This window comes from Bos indicus, chromosome 5, assembly GCF_029378745.1.
Source record: "Bos indicus isolate NIAB-ARS_2022 breed Sahiwal x Tharparkar chromosome 5, NIAB-ARS_B.indTharparkar_mat_pri_1.0, whole genome shotgun sequence".
NCBI lineage: Eukaryota > Metazoa > Chordata > Mammalia > Artiodactyla > Bovidae > Bos > Bos indicus.
This window is the reverse complement of record NC_091764.1, coordinates 80,196,810-80,222,992: the sequence shown is the minus strand read 5'-3', so window position 1 is coordinate 80,222,992 and position 26,183 is coordinate 80,196,810. Positions and strand designations below refer to the sequence as shown.

At 37.7% G+C, this 26,183-nt stretch overlaps 1 protein-coding gene across 1 annotated transcript in view; it reads right to left on the bottom strand.

Moving 5' to 3' along the window:
* The window catches only part of ERGIC2 (ERGIC and golgi 2), a 44,049-nt gene extending 31,430 nt beyond the window's left edge, over positions 1–12,619 (bottom strand). The window contains exons 1-3 of the mRNA XM_019961397.2: positions 12,470–12,619; positions 2,415–2,557; positions 657–765 (exon numbers count right to left, since the gene is read on the bottom strand). Coding sequence (XP_019816956.2) covers positions 657–765; positions 2,415–2,520 — 215 coding nt within the window. The 5' untranslated portion in view covers positions 2,521–2,557; positions 12,470–12,619. The remainder of the gene's footprint in view (positions 1–656; positions 766–2,414; positions 2,558–12,469) is intronic.
* Between the last annotated feature and the right edge of the window lie 13,564 nt (positions 12,620–26,183).

Here is a 26,183-nt window from a genome sequence, read left to right as displayed (position 1 = left end):
ATTATCCCCATTTTACAGAAAAGAAAACTGGAGCACATGCAGATATAGATTTAGTCAGTTCTCGAAAGTCACACACAAAGTAACTGGCAGATCTGGGACTGAAATTAATAAGTAAATGTTTCCTGCTATCTAATGCAACCTATATGTTATAAACCTGTTATCTTCAATCAATTAAAAAATCCAAATGATATGAATAAAGCATGTTTTATTTCCTAATTAAGATACTATTATTTTCAAAGGTTTAAAACTGATGTTTACCTTAAAATATAGTTTATACATAATTTACAACAATCAAGCTTTAAGTATAAACAATGTTACCATAATTTGTTTTCCAGCTCACACAGATCAGTAAGATATTTCACAATCTAAAGAGTAAACAGTCTCAGAACATCAAACAATTTTCATCTTTTCAACTTCTAAGGAAAAATACATTCTGTTCTCCTAACCTTTTTAAACAAATGTATAAACAATCAGAGAACCTCTCTTTTAAAATTTAACCAGTATTCAAATGATTCTAAAATATTTTACCTAATGCATAATGAGAATTTTTCAGGACTATTTCTTCAGAATTAAAATAAACTATGTATAAAAATTAAAACATGTTATTTTCAGAACAATTTAAATCTAAAGGCATTTCAAAAACTAAAAACACTTACCTAGAAAAATCCTTGTCTACTTCATATTCATACTTCATCCATGTATCTTGATATACTGAAAATTCCATTATAGTTAATAAAGCCATAGTGGTAAATGCTATTAGAGAAACTGAGAAACCAACAAAAAAGAAAGAATTAAAATAATTTTTAAAAGGTAAACAGCAGGACACTGGGATTAAAATTAGCAAAGAATACCCTAATGTGATTGCCATATGAATGAATACTGTAAACCATTTTTCTTAAAATATTATAAATTTTTTTCTAAAACAACTTAAAAATGAAGATTTAATGAACACAAACATTTGCATTATTGAGAAAGCATGTTATTTCTTCAGTATTAAAGACATTTCTCACTAAATGTATCTGTCAAAATTACACAAAGACACAAAACTTTTACCTTGTTACAAATAGCAGTGTCACAGACATGATAAATGATGAAAGTAAGCATAAGTTTCACAACACAAATTTGAAAGTAGTCCCCTCATAATTAAAAACGGTATCCATTCTGTAGTCCAATTAAAATAACAAAAAAACAGCCTAATTTCTTAGATCTTGAGAGTTCACAATCTGTGCCAGAAAGTCAAATAAAATCTCCCTCTGTACTCACCAAAGTAGATAGATAAAACTCTATCTACTTGGAAATATCACAAATATTTCACTTCATTTTAAAAGATCTAATTAAAAGAAAAAGAACTATCATCTACTTTGACAAAAAACACTTAAAATGAACAGTTGTACTATATTCATTAACAAAAGTTAATCACAGGAGATTAGAAATAGCAACCGATGTACTATAGATTTTACCAAATGAAATGTGAATCTTATGAGAAATATTGTTTTATCAGTTCTTCACATAGAAAAAAGTTATAGTAAATACCGTTATAGTGGCATATTTTTCTGATATATTTCATTATTAATTTATTTAACAAATTCTCTCTGTACCAGGCACTGCTATGAGTATTTTATGAATATTAACTTATTTAATTGCTACTGCAACTCTACCAGGTAAACACTGATAACATCCCCATTTTGTGTAAGAAGAAACTAAAGCATAGACAGGTTGAGGAACTTCCTGAAGATCAAGTAGTTAGGAAGGGGCAGAGGTGGCATTTAAATCCAGACAGTCTGATTCCAAAAGCTCTTAACTTACTATCCTATGATACCTTTCTTCAGTAATGTGAAATTTAAGACTTTTATTATGATATCTAAAGTGACTTACTCTTAACCAAAACAGACTAAGGCAGTTTCAACATCATTAAATAACTTCAAGTCTATCTACATATAAAAATCTTAATAATAATTCAAGAGCACCAAAGCAGTATAACTGAATTAATTTCTTCAGTTATGCTTTAATAAACAGTGCTAAATGCATAGGCTGGGTTGGATGGGTTGGATGACAAAAAGCATAGATAAATAAATTTAAGGCAAATACTGTGACATGAGGACAGACCAGCTATAAATTTACTTTGATGAGTTTAAAGTTACTTTAAAATTCACTGATGAGTTCTTCCTCATAGCGACATTTCTGTAAGTTCTTTTTTTTGAAAAGAAAGTTTTTTTTTAACCTTTTTTCTTCTTTTTTTCATTGGTGTATAACTGTTTTCCAATGTGTTAGAGTCTGCTGTACAATGACGTGAATCAGCCATATGTACGCATACACTCCCCTCTAGTGGACATGCCTTCACCCCCAACCCTCACTAGCATGCTAACTCAGAAGATGAACTTCCTGAAGGAGTTCTGATTTGAACTGATACTCACCTGTACCCCCACTGGCTGAAGTCTCCACATAGCTCTCAGGAACCTTTGGAAAGGCATCCAACTCCTTCACCAAACTTAAGGTTTTCCTCCGATTCAGTCGCCTCATCTTCAGGAAAACCTTCTTCTTCTTTCATATAGTCATGCTAAGAAATAAAAAAATGAATAAATGCATCCTTCAGAAAGATTAAACGGCTGATTTTATTTTTAGATAACTCACAAATGTCCTTGGAACAACTTAACAGTCTAATTCCTCCTCAAGGGAAAAAAAAAAATGCTTAACACTATTCTTTCTCCACTCCCACCCTGAAAAAAGTACTAATGAAAGGCAATTTACACACACTAACACATGTAACAGCCAAATAATGTGAAAAGTTACTCAATCATATTTGTAATATTGGAATATACAAATTAAAATGGTTATTTTAAATTAACAAAACATACAAAAATAACACATTTCCATTAAAGGATGACAATGAAGTAAAACAGACATGCTCATATATTGCTAACAACAAAACAAATATTCACCACTCCTCTTTTCACCAAGTAAATTCCTCTTTTAGGAATGTATCCTAAGGAAAATATATGTGTTGTGCACAAAAATTTCATTATGAGAGTATTTCACAAAATTCTCATATCCAATATACAAATTCAGTGAATTAAAAGTTCTGAATCTAGGTAAGCACTGAAAATCTTATAAAAGAAAATACAATAATGTACAAAAATACTCGTAACATGTTAAGAAAAGACTAGAAGGCCATATTCCAGTTTTATTAGAGGCAGGGAAAAAGATATTTGGGAAAAAAACTGAAAGCCTATACACAAAATGTTTTAAGTAGATCATGGGAGAATTTTGTTCTCTTTACAAAATTTTGAACTTTACAAATTATCTAGGAAAAGGAGTACGTCAAGCCTGTATATTATCACCCTGTTTATTCAACTTATATGCAGAGTACATCATGAGAAACGCTGGACTGGAAGAAACACAAGCTGGAATCAAGATTGCCGGGAGAAATATCAATCACCTCAGATATGCAGATGACACCACCCTTATGGCAGAAAGTGAAGAGGAACTCAAAAGCCTCTTGATGAAAGTGAAAGTGGAGAGTGAAAAAGTTGGCTTAAAGCTCAACATTCAGAAAACGAAGATCATGGCATCTGGTCCCATCACTTCATGGGAAATAGATGGGGAAACAGTGTAAACAGTGTCAGACTTTATTTTTCTGGGCTCCAAAATCACTACAGATGGTGACTGCAGCCATGAAATTAAAAAGACGCTTACTCCTTGGAAAGAAGGTTATGACCAACCTAGATAGCATATTCAAAAGCAGAGACATTACTTTGCCAACAAAGGTTTGTCTAGTCAAGGCTATGGTTTTTCCTGTGGTCATGTATGGATGTGGGAGTTGGACTGTGAAGAAGGCTGAGCGCCAAAGAATTGATGCTTTTGAACTGTGGTGTTGGAGAAGACTCTTGCGAGTCCCTTGGACTGCAAGGAGATCCAACCAGTCCATTCTGAAGGAGATCAGCCCTGAGATTTCTTTGGAAGGACTGATGCTAAAGCTGAAACTTCAGTACTTTGGCCACCTCATGCGAAGAGTTGACTCATTGGAAAAGACTCTGATGCTGGGAGGGATTGGGGGCAGGAGGAGAAGGGGACGACAGAGGATGAGATGGCTGGATGGCATCACTGATTCGATGGACGTGAGTCTGAGTGAACTCCGGGAGGTGGTGATGGACAGGGAGGCCTGGCGTGCTGCGATTCATGGGGTTGCAAAGAGTCGGACACGACTGAGCGACTGATGTGATCTGCTCTGATAGTAAAAATATTATTTAAAAATTGACTGCTTGCTATTCTCCTTTTGATCAGTATGCCAACTATATCTAAAATATGCTAGCCATAACTGAAATCACAAATATTTATATAATTTTATATGGCTGATTTATATTAACATGATAGGTGATACTACAAGCATTACCAAAATCAAAGCTGTATTGAAAAAATTAACACCTAACAGAATAAGTCAAATTCTATTGGTTGTAGAAGTCACTAAAAGAAAAGCAGTGTCTAGAAGAAAGCAGAAAGATTTATCTAAAATCTAAATAGTATTAATACAGAAAGAACAGACCATAGAAAGAGTATTCATGGAGAAAAAGGAGACCAGAGAGGTAAACACTGACAGGAATCACAAACACTGCCCAAAAGAGAGCAGGCCCTAACCAGGGGCACTACGTAATCAGCCCATGCAGAACCACGGCCCTAAAGGGAAGCTGAATGCATTACAGGGCTGATTTCATTTGCTATTATAAACATCCAACTAACTCCCCCTACTGATTCCATGTTTAAAAGTGGCCTTCAGATTATAATTTGGTTTTCATATAGATGGTTTTCCTAAGGAAAAAAATAACATGTAGACAAAAGAGAAGGCAGAGTTTGATTCCCACGATAGATGTAAATTAAGCTTCTGAGTGTTTATTAAGCATAAGCCATGGCTCCTCATGTTTGTTCAACTCAGTAATCAAATTTATTTTCTACATCCACTTAGCAGTAATAGCACCAAGACTGATCCTTCTTCCATCTTTCAAATTTCTACTCATTCTCTCCTACAGGAGTTAAATAATAAATAGGTTCAAGCCACTTAACTTTAAAACAAAACTCTCAAGGCAAGCTCAAATCCAACTCAACTACTGTACAGATCTCTGGCTACCACTTCAGTGTTCTTGCCTTGAAAACCCCATGAACAGTATGAAAAGGCAAAAAGATATGACACTTAAAGGAATGAGTTGTCTCCATTCATATCCTGAGACTAATTCCTCAGTTCTCAACTAAATTTGCTCTCAACAAGGTCATCAACAATTTCCTTAGTACCAAATCCAAAGGACAATTTTGGCCTTAATTCAGTTTTGCTTCTGAGAGAATACATTTTCTCACTTGTTCATCACTTCTTTTCCTCTTGAAACAGTCCTCTTGAAACAGTCTCATACCTTGGCTGAGGTAATACTACATTCCTGATTTGGCTTATTTTGCAGATTCTTCTTCCTCTCAGATTCTGCACTAGGCCCTTCTCTCAACCTCCACACTTTCCCCAAGTGGTCTCCCATCCCTTCCATTTTCATCAACACGTTGATTTCTCTCAAAACTTTACTACCAATCCAAATCTTTCTGCAGACATGAATATCTTTCTGCCTTCTATTATATTTTCATTGGCGCATTGGAAAGACAACTTAGAGTAAACATGCCTAAAAATAAACACTTCACCCTACCAAACCTGTTTCTCCTTCTGTGTCCCTAAATTAATGATGACACATGCATCCAAATGCACAAGCTAGAAACATGGATTTCATCCTTAAACTCTTCTTAAATTTCTCGCAATTCTAACTTTTCCAGGCCCAGAGAAATTCCTTACTAGGATCTTAGTCTCAGCTGCCATAATCTATTTCTTCATTGCTTCAAACGATCTTCAAACCTTCGATTCACTCTCTATATGATAGTCAATAATATTTTTAATATAATACATAAAACTTATCATATAAGTTTCATTTTAAAACATTTATATAGGTTCTCATTACATTTAAGGAGTTTGAAATCTATCTATCCCAACATGTTTTACAAAGCACTGAAAACACAGACCCAACTTACAAAATCACTTTCTATTCCTTAAACACACTATTCTGTCTACTAGAAATATCCTCCCCCTCCTACCCCACCTCTACATTTGGCTAACTTTCTTCATGTCTCAGTCTAAACATCTCTCTCAAGGAGGAAAAACCTTCAATGACCTCGAACATGAGTTACAGCATTTGCTCCTAGAACACTGTAGTTTTATCACACTATTTCTACCTGCTTGATTGCTCCATAGTAATTTTAAGGCAGGGACCATGGGTAACTTAGCCTTCGTATCTCCAATGCACATGAGGTTACTTGGTAAATATTTATGGAAGGAAGAAAAGAAGAAAGGTGGGAAATTCCCCATTAACATTCATGACAGCACAGCTTTCCAATCAAAACATCCATACTTAGATAAATATGTAAAAACATAAGATCTACAAGTAGAAATTTTTCTTATTTCATTCACTATAGTATATCCCCAGCACCTTTAACAGTGGTTGGCTCCTAGTAGCTACAGCATTGTTGAGCAAAAGAATAAAACTGTGAATTTTCTTTTCTAAACATTCTATGTATTTTAATAAGCCTTACAAATGCTTTCTTATAAATTGAATCTAAGTATAAAGATATGGCAAGCAAGTAGTTGGTTTTCCCAACACTCTAATAATTCATACAGCCTATCCAGTACTCCTCCCTTAATCATTTAACTAGTGTACTCACTGGCTATCTCCCTCTCCCATTTTTAGTTTCTACAATTCCACAGCCTGACCCAGAGAACGCATAGAGGGCACTCTCATTGGCTCTCCCCAAACCTAGGACAGAAAAGCTGACAACAACAGGCCATGTCCCTGGTGAACTGGCGAGGGTCTCACCTTCCCCTCAAGGCAGCTCTATTCTACACTTGAGCACCCGCCACTCTGCTGCTCTTATTTCATTCTTATTACCTCAGCACTAATCTACACCCGAGAAATTCGTTCCACCTCAAAAACTGCCAGTCTGCTCTATAGAGCCACTATTTTGATATGAACAAGTCATCTGAAAACTTCTAGTTTTTCTAAAAGCAAGCCTTCTACCTGCTATTTATGAAACTTGACATTCTCCTAGTGGCATTTCTCTTTGAATCCTACTTCTTTTATGAGACTCTCAGGTAAAGAAAGAGCAGGTTTCAACATGATTTCTTGACCGTCTCTTCCCTTTTTAAGTCTATCTTCTAATAATAATAAACACACATACTATACAGAATTATACCTAACTTTCATATTATGTATCCGACTCTTTGAGACCCCATGGACTGTAGCCCACCAGGCTCCTCTGTCCATGGGATTCTCCAAGTAAGAATACTGGAGTGGGTTGCCATGCCCTCCTCCAAAGGATCTTCCCAACCCCGGGATCGAACCCAGGTCTATACTTCTCTCCTTCCCCATCCCATTGCCATCTTATGACACTCAGGCACTCACTCACAGTGATAACTCTTTTATCATGTAAGCATAACATTTATTCTCCAATCACTTCCATCTTAATTCTATACAAAGCCACACACGAACAAGGTCACATTTGGCTCCTCTGAACTTTTAAAATTGTGTGTGTGTTAGCTGCTCAGTCGTGTCCAGATCAGATCAGATCAGATCAATCGCTCAGTCGTGTCCGACTCTTTGCAACCCCATGAATCGCAGCACGCCAGGCCTCCCTGTCCATCACCAACTCCCGGAGTTCACTCAGACCCACGTCCATCGAGTCAGTGATGCCATCCAGCCATCTCATCCTCTGTTGTCCCCTTCTCCTCCTGCCCCTAATCCCTCCCAGCATCAGAGTCTTTTCCAATGAGTCAACTCTTCGCATGAGGTGGCCAAAGTACTGGAGTTTCAGCTTTAGCATCATTCCTTCCAAAGAAATCCCAGGGCTGATCTCCTTGCAGTCCAAGGGACTCTCAAGAGTCTTCTCCAACTCTTTGCAAACTCATGGACTGTATGTAGCCCACCAGACTCCTCTGTCCATGGGATTCTCCAGGCAAGACTACTGGAGGAGTTGTCATGCCCTTCTGTAGGGGATCTTCCCAACCCAGGGATCAAACCCAGGTCTCCCACATTGCAGGCAGATTCTTTACCATTTGAGCTACCTGGGAAGCTCAAATTTAAAATTGCTCTGCTGCTAATACCCAAAACACTACTTTTCTTCTCTGAGCAGAAACAATTATCCTTGCAGTTCTTTAATTTCTTGACTAGGGAAAAACCTACTCTTCACTTTCCCTGTGTTCTCAATCCCTTGGATTCCTCCCCGTCATGCAGTTCCACTGCTCCCATTCCCATTGAATTTGCTTCTCCATCCAGCTCAGTTAGCCATTTTCAAAAACACATTTAGAAAGACCCTAGATCGGTGATTTCCAGAGCCACAGGACTGCCATTTTGTCACAAAAGTTTCTAATCAGTACCTACTAAATGAAAAAAACAATAATAAGAATTTTTAAAGTTAAATTTATTCTATTAAAAAAAATCTGTGTTTTATTCTGAAATTATTTCCTTTCCTTTATTTTTTTTTTTTAATGTGCCAAATATCCTTTCTTTGGTGAAAGGGTAAAGCAGACAGAAAGTTTTTTGTTTTGTTTTTGGATGTCTTTCTTTAATAAAATTAAAAACTTCAATTCTACATTAGCCCTTAAGCCCAGCCCCTTTCCCTGATTTCTACATACTTTGTGTACTGGTTAACAAAATTTAGGAGCCATTATGCTAGATTCCTTTGCCCAGCGGTTTTCATAATTTGACAATCTCCAGTACCATATCTTCAATTTCTCTCCTATACTGCTGTGTATACTAAAAAATAAAACACGTAAGCTCTACTAAGTCATTGATAACAACTGAGACTCAAACAATGCTTTGAAAAACTGGATAAGAAATATGAAACCAACTTTCATGCTGGAACACAGGCACATATTATCAACACTCAATCTAAGTAATACCACACAGCCAGTATTTCATCATCTGCGTCCATGTGAATACAATGAGACTATCAGATGCTTTGCCAAAATTAAAATACAGAATTCATGACACTTCTATGGCTCCATTACATTTAATTATTTCTATAAACAAAAAGGAAGAAAAGAAGAAAAGTGGGAATTGTGGAGACACAATTTACTCCTGCTACTCACACTTTATGAGCTAACTTCTATTTTTAACATATATTTGACAATATGAAAAATATTTAATTGGTTAATACATATGCATTGTTGTGAGGTGAACTATGCCTCCCAAAAGGATACATCCAAGTCCTAATCCCTGGTATCTGTGAATGGGTCTTATTTGAAAATAGCTGGGTTTTCAAAAATACAACTAATTAAGATGAGATCATACCATATTAAGGTGGCCCCAAATCCAATGAGGGTTTCCCTTGTGGCTCAGCTGGTAAAGAATCCACCAGCAATATGGGAGACCTGGGTTCAATCCCTGGGTTGGGAAGATCCCTTGGAGAAGGGAAAGACTACCCACTCCAGTATTCTGACCTGGAGAATTCCATGGACTGTATATAGTATATGGGGTAGCAAAGAGTCGGACATCCATGACCAGTGCCTTTATGACAAGCCATGTGAGGATACACAGACACACTGGGGACTATGCCATGTGAAGACAGGTAGAGATTAGAGTGATGAATCTACAAGCCAAGGAGCCAAGGATTGCCCAAATGTTAGAACAGGCAAGGAAGGTTTCTTTCCTAGAGCTGTCAGAGGCAGTATGGCCCTGCTGACACCTTTACTTCAGTTTGGTGGCCTCCAGAATTGAAAGAAAACAAATTTCTATTTTTTAAAACCAGGCAGATGGTAATTTGCTAAGTCAGCCCTGTGAAATTAACACGTCATTAATATGAATGAGAAAAGAGGTGGAATAAATACTATTCAGGCTGCCACTGAACTTCAAAAATGAAAAACAAAACTATGACTTATCTGTAAATTTAAGCCACTTAATAATACTGCATTAGAATACAAAAGAAAAAATTTATGAAAGATAATTTAGTTTCACTTTACAGCACTAGATATCAAAAAAGGACTCATTCTTTTTACTTTAAAACTTTTTACAATAGAGTAAAATGTTAAATAATTACAATTATTTACACTAACATAATTCAAGCAAATCTAACAACCTTCCAAGTGACATTTTTAAAAAATGTTTACTTGGAAGCAAATAAGATGGCATAAATGTGAGTTCTATGATTGGAAATACTTGGGGTTCTTCTAGGCACTTACTAGCTATATGACAAATTTGAAAAGATCCTCAAGTTCTCACAATTCTCTATTATAATTTTATTTTAAAAGGAGGGATGGAGACATAATGGTTTACCTCACAGTTTTTAATCAAGATAAAAATGAGTCATTTGACAAATGTCTGTGTCTAATTTTCAAAAGAAATGCAAAGACTTATAAGATAGCTGAGATTTGTTAAAGTCTTTAGGAAGGTGGAAAGAGTATCTGAATTAGTTGATAATACCATGAATAGACTGAGGATTATGTAAATTAATAGAATAAAAGTTGAGAGACATAGAGTGCTGGCAACACAAGTTGGATGCACCTAATAACAAGATGAAGCAAGGTTTGACTCTAGTAACTACTCAATAAAAGCACACAAAATTGAATTAAGAAAGTAAGGAAAGTGTGAAGAAGAGGTCAGTGACACATGAAATATATTGACAATAGAATGAAGCTCCCCAAAAGCAAGGAGAATGGGTTACCAAGGCACTAGGTCATTGACCTAGACTGTATTAAGACTGCATGAAGTAGTAGAAAGAAGAAATCTGTAACTTAGTAATTAAAGAGAGGATAACAGCTTAAGAAAGCAAGCAGTTGGAAGATGGAGCTTAAGCACAAATTAACCATATAGACTGAAAAGTATAATCAACTTTGGAATCAAATAAATTACTTTAAAAAGCATCTTCTTCATTCTATATTTTGGCTAAGTACAAAAGCAACATTTTGTGAGTAGTTATAGAAAATAGAAAACAAAAATTAAAAATTAACAAGAGCTAACACTTTGAGCATCACCACCCACCTTCTGAGTCTGGTATTATTACCTCCATTTTGCAAATAAGGAAACTAAAGCAAAAAGAGGTTAATTTATCCATCAGGACATTAAGAGGCAGAATCATAATAAATATTGAAAAACTGTTGAAAAGGATTTGTACCAGGCTGCTACTTTGTTGCAGCCTAAAAAGTAACTTCTATTAAAAATAAGTTTCACCATTTCTTCCAATTAAATCACTAACCCTTTAGGAAATTTATCATTTTCTTTTTTTTTTTTGCTGTTATTATTCCAAGTCAGTACTAATTTCCTCTGAGACTTTAAAGCTTGGAATATTTTTATGATTTGTACCCTGAATTATAACAATCAGCTGTGACTGAATTCTACCATCACAAAGAAAGAAATTCACTCCCTCTTCTCCCCCTAAAGAAAACCTGAAATTTCTTTTTTTCATGTTTTTCCTCTAAGAGACCTGGAATAATTGCAACAATGTGGAGATACGAATAAACAAATTAAGTAAACAAACATACCTACTAGACTCTTTCGTGAACAAACCTGATTCATTTCTTTATAATGGCTGTATACTAGAGTACAGTGAAATATTTAAATACAATTGCGAACAAGTAAATCCCATTTTTAACTGTATCTTTGACTGCTTCTGAAGGCCCGTCTTGCAACATTTTAACAGATATTATGTAACTTTGCGTTGTCCTGAGGGCATTAAATCCTAAATATAAAAGTTACAAGAACGCCTTTTCTCAAACAATTACCTACTAATTCTATATATTACCAATACCGAAGGGTATTCTCTACCACGAGTCGACTGTTACCTAACGATGGTTTCTTAACTCTCGAGGATTTCTGAAAAGTATTGACACTCGAACCTCTCTCTCCTATAGCATCTCGTCCTATCCTAACCCCTTTCTCATTTTCCTAAGCGGTGCGCGAACCTCCTGAGGAGAGGCTAAGAAGATCTAGGTCTTTCTCAGACAGGGAGCAACTTGCTGCGAAGAATTTGGTATTTGTCTGAACGGAGATGGAAGCCAGACACCCGGGAAATCCGGACACCATCAGGCAGGTCTTTACAACGTGGGACCCTCCTCGCCTGCGGACGGGAGGAGCCACCGGGGCACGGGGCGCTATAAGCAGCAATGGGCCAGGGTCAGAAGCTACGGGGAAGTACCTAAACTCCTTCAAGTTGTAAGACAGCGCAGAAACACTGGACCGGAGAACGAGGAGATTCCCGGCGCAGCGCTGCCCAGGGTCCTGCCAGTAACGCCCCCGGGAAGATAGGTAGAGTGGCTCCCAGGTCCGGCCCGTTCTCCAGAAGAGAGGAATTAAGACCGGGAGCCAGTCCTACAACTGGCTCTCACTACTTTAACCACATTCATGCCCTGAACAGCCCTGGAGCAAGCGAGGGAACAGCACCCGGCGGGGTTTCAGTATCTTACCTTGTGTTACGGTCCCAGCCGACCGCCATGTTTCACAGAAGCCCGGGTCGCCCGGGCTCCCATTTACCCGGAAATATCGCGAGAACAGAAGCCACTACCACCGTTGAAAACGTCAACACGGAGTTGGTGAAAGAGCTCTCGCGATATTCCCTTTGCTGACGCCGTGCTCTGTGAATCAAGAGGCGTGGTTCAAATTAAAAGGGTGTGGCTAAATAGAAGAGATTTAAATTTATTTCAGTTATACCCATTTGGCTGATACGGAAGTAACTTCTCCAGGGAGGGATTTGTAATCTACCAATTTGGAAACCTGGGGCTTCCCAACTAGCGCGACTAGTAAAGAATCTGCCTGCCAATGCAGAAGACACAAGAGACATGGGTTTAATCCCTAAGTAGTGAAGATCTCCGGGAGTAGAAAGTGGCAACCCACTCCAGAATTCTTGGCTGGAAAATTCCACGGATAGACTAGCCTGGCAGGCTATGTAGTCCATAGGGTCGCAAAGAGTAGGACTCCACTGAGCGAGGGAAAAGGGAATACACACCCGCATAGGCACGCATACAAAAAGTTAGAGACCACAGAACGAATCTCACGCAGGGATTAACATTTACAGCCCTATATGTATCACTCCTCCAAAACTCTCATGACGTTTTGTGCAGTCTCTCTTTACCTCTTTATTTTCTTCCGTCAAGAACGTTTAAACTTTGCTTTTAAGACCAGGTAACATTTATTAAATGTTTTTCTTGTCTATGGGTTGGCCAAAAAGTTCGTTCGGATCTTTCCGTAGTATCTTATGGGTAAATGCAAACGAACTTTTTGGCCAACAATTAGTAGGCTCCATAAGAAAGTACATCTGATCTACAAAGATTCTGATGTACCTATCTATAGGGCAGCAATGGAGATGCAGACATAGAGAACAGACTTTTGGTACACAGTAGGGGAGAAAGAGGGTTGGATGATTTGAGAGAGTGGCATTGAAACAGGTGTATTACCACATGTAAAATGGGAATATACTGTATGACACAGGGAACACAAAGCTGGTGCTCTGTGACATCCTAGGGCGTGGGACGGGGAGGAAGGGAGAGGGAGATTTAAGAGGCAGGGGATATATGTATACCCATGGCTGATTCATGTTGATGTGTGACAGAAGCCATCACAATATTGTAATTATCCTCCAATTAAAAATTAAATTTAAAAAAGCACATCTGTCTCCGTCAATCTTATATCACCAGTACATTTCTAAGCACTCAACTATTTATTGAGAAAGAAAATTAATGCTTCATTCAGCTTTTTCTAACACTTGCTATCATAAGAAGCAACAGAGGGGACTTTGAAAAGAAAGGGTTCAAGAGCAAGCCCACGTGTTACCAGATTTTGCAGACATTGAGATTTCAATTTTAAGATTAATTGACCAAAAATTCTCACAAAAAGATAATAATGACTAATTCTTAAAGGGTAAACAGCACTTTTTTCCCCCCTGTAAGCAATATTTATATGCTTTACTGTGTGTTTCTCATTTAACCCTCACAATACTATTCACTTACTAGATATGGAAATAGAGATAAGTGGCAGTTAAGTAATTTACCCAAAGTCAAAAAACTAGGAGATGCAGAAAAATCTTGACCATAGAACCAAACTGCCTTTCAAAGGAAAAATCATTTTATTTAATGAATTAACATTTACTGAAATATAAAATTTTACTAAATTTAAAACATCCTAGAAAATAAGGGCAAATAATTTGCACAGATGGAATTTCACTTCCAGACTTTCATCTCAAGATTAGCCCCAAAACTTTAAACCACCTCTAAATTGATTTAAAGCTTAAATTGATATTTAAGAAGAAACATAGTAGCGTGGTTAGGATCACAGACACTGCAGCCAGGATTTCTTGGGCTAAAATTCCAGTTCAATCACTTACTAGCCTGTGACCTTAGGCATATTATTTTATCTCTTTTGTCCTCTTTTGTTTATCTATAAAATGCACAATAATGTCTCAAAGATTGTTGTAAGGACTAACTGAGTTAATATATATCTAAAGTGTTTCTTTTTTTAATTTATTTATTTTAATTGGAGGCTAATTACTTTACAATATTGTGGTGGTTTTTGCCATACACTGACATAAGTCAGCCATGGGTGTACTTGTGTCCCCATCCCAAACCCCCCTCCCACCTCTATCCCCCTCCCATATGCAGGGTTGTCCCTATGCACTGGCTTCAAATGCCCTGTTTCATGCATTGAACTTGGACTGGTCATCTATTTCACATATGGTAATATACCTGATTCAGTGCTATTCTCTCAAATCATCCCACCCTCTCTTTCTCCTACAGAGTCCAAAAGTCTGTTCTTTACATCTGTGTCTCTGTTGCTGTCTCGTGTAGAGGGTCATCGTTACCATCTTTCAAAATGCCATATATATGTGTTAATATACCGTATTGGTGTTTTTCTTTCTGACTTACTTCACTCTGTATAATAGGTTCCAGTTTCATCAACCTCATTAGAACTGATTTAAATGTGTTCTTTTCAATAGCTGAGTAGTTTGCGACATTTTACAGGAGATAGTGATCAAGACCATCCCCAAGAAAAAGAAATGTAAAAAGGCAAAATGGTTGACTGACGAAGCCTTACAAAAAGCTGTGAGAAGAGAAGCTAAAGGCAAAGGAGAAAAAGAAAGATATACCCATTTGAATGCAGAGTTCAAAGAACAGCAAGGAGAGATAAGAAAGCCTTCCTCAGCAATCAATGCAAAGAAATAGAGGAAAACAATTAGAAAGAGAATGAGAAAGACTAGAGATCTCATCAAGAAAATTAGAGATACCAAGGGAACATTTCACGCAAAGATGACCACAATAAAGGATAGAAACCTAACAGAAGGAGAAGATATTAAGAAGAGGCAGCAAGAATACACAGAAGAACTATACAAAAAAGATCCTCATGACCCAGATAACCACGATGGTGTGATCACTCACCTAGAGCCAGACATCCTGGAATCCAAAGTCAAGTGGGCCTTAGGAAGCATCACTCTGAACAAAGCCAGTGGAGGTAATGGAATTCCAGCTAAGCTATTTCAAATCCTTAAAGATGATGCTGTGAAAGTGCTGCACTCAATATGCCCACAAATTTGGAAAATTCAGCAGTGGTCACAGGACTAGAAAAGGTCAGTTTTCATTCCAATCCCAAAGAAAGGCAATGCCAAAGAATGTTCAACCTACTGCACAATTGCACTCATCTCACAGTCTAGCAAAGTAATGCTCAAAATTCTCCAAGCCAGGCTTCAACAGTACATGAACCATGAACTTCCTCATGTTCAAGCTGGATTTAGAAAAGGCAGAGGAACCAGAGATCAAATTGCCAACATGCACTGGACCATAGAAAAAGCAAGAGAGTTCCAGAAAAACATCTACTTTTTCTTTATTGACTACACCAAAGCCTTTGACTCTGTGGATCACAGCAAACTGTGGAAAATTCTGAAAGAGATGGGAATACCAGACCACCTGACCTGCCTCCTGAGAAATCGGTATGCAGGTCAAGAAGCAACATTTAGAACTGGACATGGAACAACAGACTGGTTCCAAATAGGAAAAGGAGTATGTCAAGGCTGTATATTGTCATCTTGCTTATTTAACTTATATGCAGAGTACATCACGCGAAATGTAGGCTGGAAGAAGCACAAGCTGGAATCAAGATTGCCGGGAGAAATACCAATAACCTCAGATACGCAGATGAAACCACCCTTATGGCAGAAAGTAAAGAAGGACTAAAGAGCCTCTTGATGAAAGTGAAAGAGGAGAGTGGAAAAAATTGGCTTCAAACTCAACATTCAGAAAACTAAGATCATGGCATCTGGTCCCATCACTTAATGGCAAATAGATGGGGAAACAATGGAAACAGTGACAGACTTTATTTTTGTGGGCTCCAAAAGCACTCCAAATGGTGACTGCCACCATGAAATTAAAAGATGCTTGCTCCTTGTAAGAAAAGGTATGACCACCCTAGGCAGCATGTTAAAAAGCAGAGACATTACTTTGTTAACAAAGGTCTGTCTAGTCAAGGCTATGGCTTTTCCAGTAGTCATGTATGGATGTGAGAGTTGGACTGTGGAGAAAGCTGAGTGCTGAAGAATTGATGCTTTTAAACTGTGGCTTTAGAGAAGACTCTTGAGAGTCCCTTAGACTGCAGGAGATCGAACGAGTCAATCCTAAAGGACATCATCCCTGAATATTCATTGGAAGGACTGATACTGAAGCTGAAACTCCAATACTTTGGCCACCTGATGCGAAGAACTGACTCATTTGAAAAGACCCTGATGCTGGGAAAGATTGACGGCAGGAGGAGAAGGGGACGACAGAGAATGAGATGGTTGAATGGCATCACTGACTCAAAGGACATGAGTTTGAGTAAGCTCTGGGAGTTGGTGATGGACAGGTAAGCCCGGTGTGCTGCAGTCCACGGGGTTGCTAAAGTCGGACATGACTGAGCAACTGTACTGAACTGAATACTTCCATTGTGTATTTGTACCACAACTTTCTTATCCATTCGTCTGCCAATGGACATCTTGGTTGTTTCCATGTCCCAGCTATTGTACACAGTGCTGCAGTGAACATTGGGGTACATGTGTCTCTTTCAATTCTGGTTTCCTTGGTTTCCTGTGTATGCCCAGCAGTGGGATTGCTTAGTCATATGGCAGTTCTATTTCCAGGTTTTAAAGAAATCTCCATACTGTTCTCCATAGTGGCTATACTAGTTGAATTCCCAGCAACAGTGTAAGAAAGTTCCCTTTTCTCCACACCCTCTCCAGCATATATTGTTTGTAGATTTTTTGATAGCAGCCATCCTGACCAGCATGAGATGGTACCTCAGCTTGGTTTGATTTGCATTTTACTGATAATGAGTGATGTTGAGCAGCTTTTCATGTGTTTGTTAGCCATCTGTATTTTTTTTTTTTTTTTTTTTGAGAAATGTCTGTTTAGTTCTTTGGCCCATTTTTTGATTGGGTTGTTTATTTTTCTGGTATTGAGCTGCATGAGCTGCTTGTATATTTTTGAGATTAATTCTTGGTCAGTTTCTTCATTTGCTATTATTTTCTCCCATTCTGAAGGCTGTCTTTTCACCTTGCTTAAAGTGTTTCTTTATCTTAGCTGCAAAGATACCATCAGCCCTTCCTTCTTTGTGGGTGTGATTGAGCTCGTGTGTGGCTGGAAACTGATTGCTGTTTAGTTACACCTGATCCCTGGTCTCTAAAATAGTCTACTTTCAAGGTAACAACTACCCCATAAGAATCAGATGTCCCAATAAAACAGAACTGACTAATTTGATCTTACTTATTTAAAAAACAGCTCATGATCTTCCAAGCTACTCAGTGAAGACTAAATTTCCTCCTGAAGATTGAAACCTTACTTAACTTGGAAGGGGCAAGTACTTAATGCTATGGTGGTGTTATATCTGGAAAAAATTTGCTTCCAAAAATAAAAATGTCCATTCAGTAATGATTAGTCAAATCCATTTCACCTGCTTTCACTAATTGAGGTCATTTTTAGACTTGTCCTGCAAGCAGTACATAGCCTACACATTGTCTACCCATTATTTTTAAGGAACTTGAGGTCATCTGTGTCTCATTCAAGCCCAGTTGTTAAGGCTGGACGGGACCACCAACTGAGCATGTGAGAGTGTCTGTTTGGTGACCTTTTAAAGGCACAGTGGCCTATAGCTTAGTAATGCCTTCACAGAATGACCTCACCTTTATCCAGCCTCTGCCACTCAGATATTTTTCCATTTTCTGATATCATTATATAATATTGGTGGTGAGATAAAATGGCCAAATAATTTCCATCCCATATACAAGATATATCCCTGCTTTTTTATTCCATAAATACTCAAAGCCCCTTGCCTTCAGGAAGCCAGATTTGAGATTTGTCTTCTAGTCCCCTTGCTTGGCTATCTTGTGGAAAAAAAAAAACCCTGCCGTTGCAGCAAACCTCAGCATCTCAGCGTTTGGGCTTGCTGTATGTTAGGTTAAAGGAACCTGGTTTGGTAGTGTTGCCTGCAGAAGAGAACCAGGAGATAGGTGTTAGATTGGGAATTAACAGTCAGTGCTAACCAATCTGTATTTTGTACAAATGATCTAAAGGTGTTTTCATGCTGGAGTTTTTGTTGTTGTTGTTTGTTTGTTTTAGTTCTCTATAATTTGCATAAAAGTTTTAGCAAGTGAGTAACAAAATTAAGGTAATTTAATACTTTTTGCTATATGAGTGCCCTAGAAACACCTCAAATTCAATATATCCTAAGTAGATTTTATAAATTACCCCCAAATCTATTCTTCTCCACTGTACCTAGGAAAGTCAATGACACCACTAACCTCAGATTTAGTCACTAGCTACCAATCCCAATGATCAATTTCTTTCATTAAAGCTACTTCCAGTTTCATGCTACACAGCAGACTGTGATTTTATGGATGTGTCAAACTATCATAATTACAGAGGATAAAACAGGATAACATGACAGAAAATCAACTTTCAACAGCACAGCAGAAGATATTTTTCCATTTTATGATATTATATAATATTGATGTTGATCTAAAATGGTCAAATAATTTCCATCCCATACACAAGATATGTCCCTAGAGGTGATTTTCATATCATGTAAACAGAAGCAGCCAAATATATAAAAAATATATGGTCAGAGTTCAGATGCTTTGACAAAAAATTATGAATACATATTGTATATCTTACTATTACTATTCAACAGGATTAACCTGCCAAATACTCTTATGTATTAAATTTGTTTTTGTAAGTAAAGGATAGTTGAGCCAACAACAATGAGGTCCCTCTCCTCCCTGTCTGGATCTTAGAAGAAGCCAGTCAGACCTGTTCCCCCCTGCCCTCCACTTTCTCATGAACCAGGTTTTGAATGAGTAAACTTGATCAGAAGTTGATTTTTCCTCTAATGGAGAAGTAGTTAGGTTGGGGGAAACTCACTGAAGAGTTGAGTCCTGGACACAGATTGAGGCTGATATTTTGGTATCACATCCATCTAACACATCTATAAGGGTGATGATCTATAACTTATTGATCCCTTTTGGCACTTTCATCATAATACAGATGGGGATTGCTGAGCCCAAGGTGGGAGAAGCTATTAACATCATGTCTATTCTAAGCCAAGTCCAAGCTGAAGGAACACGTAGGGAATCCATTAGAGTCTTCCATTTGGAGGCAAAAGATAGAAAAAATAAGGTTGGGAAATTAGTACTGTCTTTTTTTTTGGTCTATACACCAAGTCTAGGTTCGGTGGCTCAGATGGTAAAGTGTCTGCCTACAATGCAGGAGACCTGGGTTCAATCCCTGGGTTGAAAAGATCTCCTGGAGAAGGAAATGGCAATCCACTCCAGTATTCTTGCCTGGAAAATCCCATGGGTGGAGGAACCTGGTAGGCTACAGGACATGGGGTCACAAAGAGTCAGACAACGACTGAGTAACTTCACTCACTCACTCATACATCAAGCAAAAAGGCTTGATTCAGTTAAACTGTGATTTGTCAAGGGTGAATTTTTTAAAAATCATTTTAAAGTTTTAAAGGTGCTAGCAACAGCCATAAAGAACAGCACAGCTTCCCCTTTGCTCCCCCCTCACCCCCACCTTGCATCATCTGTTGGCGAAATGCAGCTGTTTTGTCATCAGCAGAGTCAAGAAGCCCAGGGGAGAGGCCCACATGGCAAAGCACTTTCGTGCTTTAAATATTTCTGAGTCTCAAGTCACTCAAATTCTTGACCAAAGTATGAGACCTCTTTTTATCTGGAATCTTTTATCATTTTCTTATCTCCAGTGCTCTTCAGCCTCACAGTGACATCTGTGATCTGGTCCATCCTCACACTGGTGCTGGGCATCCAATGCCTTCTTTCCACCTGGCAACACATACCCTTAAGTCTAGGAAGTTTTCTTGACTTGTTGTCTTGATTAATTTTCCCCCTCCATTTTCTCTATTGTCTCATTCTGAAACTCCTATTTATTGTTATGAGATGCCCTGGACTATTAAAAATGATAACTAGAAGAAATAGGAAATCAAAAGCAGTGGAATAAAGAATTATAGCTTTTTCTTTATACAACCACAGTATCATTTTTAATTGGCACTATTTCTTCTGTACTTATTCCTAGAAAAGGTGATAAAAGTGAAATTTAAAGCAATGTATAATAATTAGGAATGTGAGAGAGATTTCTGGTTGCATGTAAATACTCATCTCTCCTTCTTCAGTACCAGAATCCTGGACAATTAAACCCAAGTGAAGAATGAAATTCTCAGGCTTGGCAGGTAGACATGTAAGTAAAGTCACTGAGTAGGGCTTTCCTGAAAGCCGTTTGTCCCCTTTTCTCCTTGCCCTTCCTCATTTCCCATCTTGGAATGTGAGTGTGATGACCTGAGTCCTGCAGCTGTTTTATGGCTTGACAACTGAATTGATACACTGAGGATGGTGGAGGAGGAAGACAGGAAAGTCTCAGGCCTTCTAACCCTTTAGACAGACTATCAGCTGTCTGACTTCATTTAGGTAAGAGAATAAAAATACTAATTCCTAAAACTACTGTAGTAAAGTCTTTTTAACAAGCAGCTGGAAAGTAAAATTCCTGGTGGATTCAAGGAAATTTATACTATTTTTAAGCTCTCTGAAAATTGAACCTCCCTTATTACATGTACGTCTTATTATCTCTCTCCATTTGATTTTCCTTCTCATGTTTAAGTTTGTGATTGAAGCCAGCCCAATTCCAATATCTCCATGCTCCTAATCTTATCTCCCCAGTCCAAACTCCACACTTTTGCCTGCATTATCTTCTGAAAACTCCCATCAGTCACGTGATATATAGTAATTAAGGTTTGTAATCAGTAAAACCTATGTATTCATCTTTCTCTGGAACCAGGTGTTTGATATAAAACAAGTCAGTCTCCCTAGCTTCAATGTCTTCATTGATAAAATGGGAAAGAGACTGCCTTTTTGATACAATTGTGCTCAGAATTAAATTAATATATATAAAATATTCAGCACAAGGAAATTTACTAAGATAGCCTCATGGGATTGTCATTCCTAAATTAAATCCTTAAGGAATTTATGGAGAGAATTATTGAAAAAAATGGAGGCCATAAGAAAGAACTGAATAATTAGATACACTATATTGTTGAACAGCAAGGCTTAATTAAATCAATCTTTCCCCAAGTAACATATGACATAGTCTTTTTCTTTTACATGTAATGGTTTATTGCTGAATTTTATTACATTCAAACATGAGAATTTAATCAGATTTTACCCCTCCTGATTAAACTGTCATTGAAGTAAAACTGAAACTATTCTTTATAAGTGTACAATTTACTGATTTTATTAAATGTATGGGGTTGTGCAATCATCACCATAATCTAATTTTAGTACATTTCCATCACCCTGATTTTATTTCTTGCATTTACTCAAAATCTTGAAAAGTGAAAGTGCAAGTTGCTCAGTTGTGTCCAACTTTTTGCGACCCCATGGTCTTTACAGTCCATGGAATTCTCCAGGCCGGAATACTGGAGTGGGTAGCCTTTCCCTTCTCCAGGGATTTTCCCAACCCAGGGATCCAACCCAGGTCTCCCACATTGCAGGCCGATTCTTTACCAGCTGAGCCACAAGGGGAACCCAAGAATACTGGAGTGGGTAGCCTATTCCTTCTCCAGGGGATCTTCCTGACCCAGGAATTGAACTGGGGTCTCCTACATCGCAGACAGATTCTTTACCAACTGAGCTATTATGGAATCCCATCCATAATGTTAGGGAACCACTGTTCTGCTTTCCATCTATAAATTTGTCTACATTCCATATAAGTGTAACTGTAACATGTAGTCTGTTGCAACTGGCTTTTTTTCAGTCAGCATAATGATTTTGAGGTTCATTCATTTTTGTGACAATTTTTTAACTGTTCTCTTTTGTTCAAATATTTTTTAAAGGACCCAAGGTCAGATTGGTGGGGGAGGGAATCCTCTTTAAAAGTTTTATTTTTAAAAAGTGCACAAAACAGTAACTAACATAAATTGAAAGTTTACTAGGTGACTGACACTCTTTTAAGTAGATAAATTTATAAATTCCTTTAACTACAAGATATCTCTATGAATATTTTTTTATTACCTTCATTCTGTAGGTGAGAAAGTAAAAGTATAATGAGGCTAATTTGCCCAAAGACATAAGGCTAGTTAATGATGAAGATGGGATTTGAACCCAAGAAGTCTGATTTCAGAACCAACACTTGTCCCTATGCCCAGGGGTTATTAATATGATATTCAAATATTTTCATAAGATTAGCTTTAATGGTTAAATGATCTAAATGGAAAAGTCAGGTAATATCTAACACAGAAGATAACACAAACTTTAAACCCTTTTCCACTGGAAGAGAATGGATGGCAGAAAGTGTAACTGCCAGTGTTAACTAAGCAAAGTTAACAGTGACATCAAGTGATATCAGGGAACACAAGACACAGTGACAATCTGTGCTTTCCAGATAAAGGGGACTGCCAGAAATGCAAGACTTTAGTGCTCTGCATGTGTGAAACTCTAATTACCTGGAGAGAAGAACAGGTTCTATGCTGAATAGCAAGTGTTATTTGAAAGACTTTTAAGTATATGTATATTCTGTAGTATTTAATATACACAGAAATATATGTAAGTTATGGAGCAAGATCATAAACATCTGTAAAACCCCCACCCAACTTGAAAATTATTAAAACCATTTATGTGTGGTTCCTCTGTCTTATCCCACCATCTTCCCACTGCTCTGAATGGTGGATTCTTGCTCCCTGGCATTTTTTTCAACCATATATGAAGCTAAACAGTTTAATTTTGCCTGTTACTGGCCCTTCTATGGCACCTACTCTTCTGAAATTTGCTTTTTAAACTCATCATTGCTTTTAATATTCATCCAAAGAGCCTGTGGACTGTGTTGTGTTTTTTACTGCTATGTGAGGATACCGCTGCTGCTAAGTCGCTTCAGTCGTGTCCGACTCTGTGCGACCCCATAGACAGCAGCCCACCAGGCTCCCCCATCCCTGGGATTCTCCAGGCAAGAACACTGGAGTGGGTTGCCATTTCCTTCTCCGATGCAGAAAAGTGGAAAGTGAAAGTGAAGTCGCTCAGCCGTGTCCAACTCTTAGCGATCCCATGGACTGCAGCCTACCAGGCTCCTCCACCCATGGGATTTTCCAGGCAAGAGTACTGGAGTGGGGTGCCATTACCTTCTCCGATGTGAGGATACTACCTTTTGATTATCCATGCTTCTGTATTGGGTATGTGGAGTGACAGCTTTTGCTGATATTCATGTTTCCGTAAAGTTTCCTGTTCATGCTCAGTTGTCATGACTGCATCACTTTCCCAGGACACTGTTAAAGCTAACCTCATGTTAGAATCAATGTAAAAAATTAAAAAAAAAAAAATTACACCACCCCCACCCATGCCCCAAATGTTTTCATTTAATTGCAGCCATGCAACCGTTTAGGGCATTTCCTTAGAGGTAGAATTGCTAACTCAGAGGACATTAACATCTTTAATATTACCCATGTTATCTGAGTTGCACCCCACCCCTGACCAGTGAGGAGAGTTCCCTTCACTCCACTTTCTCATCTGTTTATATTGTCACACCATGCATTTTACCAGTTTAGAGAATGTAAGATGGCACTTTTTCTTGCTTTTGCTTTCTATTCTATTGATTGATTTCGTCATCTCTGCAGCAATATCACCCTTTTGGCTCAGCTGGTAAAGAATCCACCTACAGGGTGGGAGACCTGAGTTTGATCCCTGGGTTGGGAAGATATCCTGGAGAAGGGAAAGGCTACCCACTCCAGTATTCTGGCCTGGAGAATTCTGTTTTAATTACTATAGCTTTAACTGCCTCTGTTGTAATTTTCCACTTTATTCTGCCTCTTTATGAATGTATTAGATATTTTGGCCCCAACAGTGGTTTGTGTTGCTACTAACTGAAACTTTGGTTAAAATTACTCTTATTTTATATCTATAAGGAAGAGAAAAATGAAAGTGGTTATGCTACTGATAATAAAGTTGAGACCAAGATGAAATCAGTTAAGTGCCCAAAGCCTCACATTAACTCCTCAGTTAATCTTTGATGAGAATTAGACACTTGTTGGATCTAAGTTGTTGACTGTTAAATTGACAATATGTATGAATAACTGGAACTATGTTATTGAACTGTGTTATTACTACTTCCCTGGTAGCTCAGACAGCAAAGCATCTGCCTGCAATGCAGGAGACCTGGGTTCAATCCCTGGGTCTGGAAGATCCCCTGGAGAAGGAAATGGCAACGTACTCCAGTACTCTTGCCTAGAAAATCCCATGGACAGAAGAGCCTGATGGACTACAGTCCGTGGGATCACAAAGAGTCGGACGCAACTGAGCAACTTCACTTCACATTATTGAAAATTTTGTGAAAAAGATAAGATGGGGAGTTAGAGAATATTAGGTAATGCAATTTATGGCTGACGGATGAACAACAGCAACAAAAATGTTCCAAGAATCCAAATGATAGGAGACACTCAAAGTATGTGGAGTTGTTCATAGGAAAATAGCTTGATACAGATTTCTTTAACATCAGATACCAGTGTATAAACCATTAAGACATAAAACAAAAATCAAGTCAACTAATATTAGAGCTTTAAAACTCAGTTCAAATATTACTCTTCCTGCAAAACCTCCATCCATCTTTGCAGAAAGTGTTGATTGTTTCCTCCTAGACTGGCAGCTCCATGGCATACAGAATCGTAATTAACTTTGTATATCGTTCTTCTCCCCTAGAATGAGATTCTAAAGATGAGGGAAATTTCCTCTTTCAAGGTGCCCCTCTTTGCCATACAGCAGGTGCTCATGGAGGACATTTTAAAATAAACACATGAGCAAAAACTTAGGTTATTAGGTCTCTATTTTTTTTTAATTTGGCTACATAACTTTTACAGACTATATCAATGTACACAGTTGATTGCAGTTTAATATACATAGAGCTTGACCTTGAAATGAAAGAATAAAAGAGAGTTTTGGGGAAGAAGAAACAGTCGAAGTAAGAAATAAAGCTTATGTCCCTCCTGAGTGAAATTGGCTTTCAACTAGGACAAGGGAAAGTAAAGCAGTCTAACTGTAAAATAGTCTAACACAGTCCTATTCAACAGGGAAAAGATTAAATACAGAACAATTTAAAAATTACTGCCAACTGAAGCTGAAAAGAGATCACCAAATAGTCTCTGACCCTTGTAGAAAAGTCAGGCAGCTTCCCCAAGTAGTACATGAAATGCTAACCCTACATCTTTTGCTGCAGAGCCCTCAAGCATCACCACCAGATCACCGTCCCAGGAGACCAGAGATTGTACAAGCATCCAAATTAACCACCTGTAGGTCACACTGTGAAGAAAAATGCTTTAGACAGGCCTGATGTTTTAATACAGTCCATCTTTAACTCTCCTAATGTCATCTAACTGAAAAGATGAGAGCAATTTAATGAGACAAAGTAAAAATACTACAAGACAAATTAACATAAGAATGAGAGAATCTTCATTATAAATCTCATCTTTCAATTTACTGAGTTCCTATCGAACAGTATAATTTAAATCAATGAATGCAATTTAGGCCAAAATTCATAAAAGATGTTTTTAGTAAATACTAGGAAATTTAAAAACACTTTCCCTTTGTAGCATTTGCAAAAGAGAGGAGAGACAGAAAGA